Source organism: Penaeus monodon, chromosome 24 (assembly GCF_015228065.2).
Source record: "Penaeus monodon isolate SGIC_2016 chromosome 24, NSTDA_Pmon_1, whole genome shotgun sequence".
NCBI classification, from domain to species: Eukaryota; Metazoa; Arthropoda; class Malacostraca; order Decapoda; family Penaeidae; genus Penaeus; species Penaeus monodon.
The window spans coordinates 36297562-36299306 of record NC_051409.1 but is presented as its reverse complement, the minus strand read 5'-3'; the positions used below and the strand labels follow the sequence as shown (position 1 = coordinate 36299306).

General features: G+C 47.2%; 1 protein-coding gene across 1 annotated transcript in view; it reads right to left on the bottom strand.

Moving 5' to 3' along the window:
• LOC119588756 overlaps positions 1-1745 on the bottom strand; it is a gene marked incomplete in the record, with an annotated part of 62293 nt that overhangs the window by 6186 nt on the left and 54362 nt on the right. Inside the window, 1 exon segment of the mRNA XM_037937395.1 lies at positions 10-130. Coding sequence (XP_037793323.1) covers positions 10-130 — 121 coding nt within the window.

Here is a 1745-nt window from a genome sequence, read left to right as displayed (position 1 = left end):
TAGCCCTACCTGCCGCGGCGGTCTGAGCACGGTGGGCCGCCTGGGGTCCGGCGAAGACACATCCGAGGAGCTGTTGAGCCTGGGCCGCGACGTCCGCCCTCCTCCGCTGCTGCCATCTCGAGACACACATCTGCGGGAGAACACGGGTCGTCGTTAGCATTTCGGTGTTGGGGGGGAGTGGGAGACGAACAAGCGCATTGCGTTGCGGTATTACAGTAGAATGTATATTTGTTTGGGTGTGTTTGAAAAAAAAGGATATGTTTTAAAAAATTGATATATGTTTGGAAAGAAAAACGAGTGAGCAAATTTGCGTTTATCAAAGTCCTATGATTATCCTTCAAGGTTTTACCTCGATTTCTTAATTTAAATTATATGTATTCTATACCTGACAACAATTCACTCTTACAGACGTAAAAACTGAAGTAAAAGTACGAGCGTGGAATGACACCCGTCTATTAGCTCAGGACGCAGAAGAAACCAGAACAATTTTCCATAATAAACTGCGATGTTAACCTTGCCACTCCCTTTCTATAGCTTTATGGTTTCCTCTGCCTCATAATAGTTAGCTCTGGGGAACCATAAAGTAAATACGATAATAACCATCTTGTAATAAGAACGTCAAGCTAAACTCCACCTTCCCCGCCATAAGATATCACACTTTTCCGTGATCCTACTAAAATAACAACCAAAAACCCATACCACTTAGAAAAACGGGTAAAAAATCTTGCCAACAGACGCATAAAAATAAATAAATAAAAAGTCACACTCCCGGACGGACGCAGCGCAACGTAATGACCGATCAGCAGCCTCGCCAATGCCACCCCTTATATGGGCACAGCAGGCTCCCACTCGCCACTGCCTTGACCACGTCGCCAGGTGGATACGAAACTAAAGTGCACCTCGTGACGTAACCCTTTCTTCAATCTCATTCGCCACGATGGAGTAACAGCAGCATGACGCCTCGTTCTTCTTTTGTTGTTGTTGTTTTTTCCCTTTCTATTCTCTCTACCGTTTGAAAGAGTAACTGGAACGATTTGGTACGTTCCGTTTATTGTTTCGTTGTGTGTGGTTGGTATATTTACCATCTTGAGTAAAGGTTTCATTAACACAAAAAGCAATCAAATAAACTCGTTCCAAACAAAAATTAATTCTCCAAGGACGACCAATGAACTCGAGCCAATCTTGAGAAAAGAGAGAGAAACACAGACTCACATGATCAGCATGGAAGAACAGTACTGAAAATACATTCCAGCGGCGACATCCACGCGGCCGTCAACTCAACTCGGGCCACAGAAGCGACGCGCAAACAGACCGATCTCGCTAAGGGTGCCCGTGCAACGCTCAGCTTGCATGGGTTATGCTATGCTCTACGCCGGCTGCGGTTCTGTTTCACGTGCGCCGTCCGTTATTAGCATAAAGAAAGGGAGCAAGTGCGGCGCGCGGAGCCGAATAAGGAGACTTGCACGAGAAAGAAAGTAGGGATCTTGAACATGCTCGCGGACCCCTTCTCTTCCTTCGGTATTTCTGGGGCATCGTCTTCTCTAGATTCGCAAAATGGGGATGCCCGGCTCCGTAATTCACTTCTTAAACACTGGTTTTACCGATGGCAGTGGCGCTGGCCTCTCAAGACAACACTCGGAGTAACAGGACATGCCACTTCGGCGCGCGTAGCCATCTATCAGTCTATCCTCCTACAGCGAGCTAACGCATTCCGCCTTAATGAGAGCAAGGTCGCGACGCCCGGC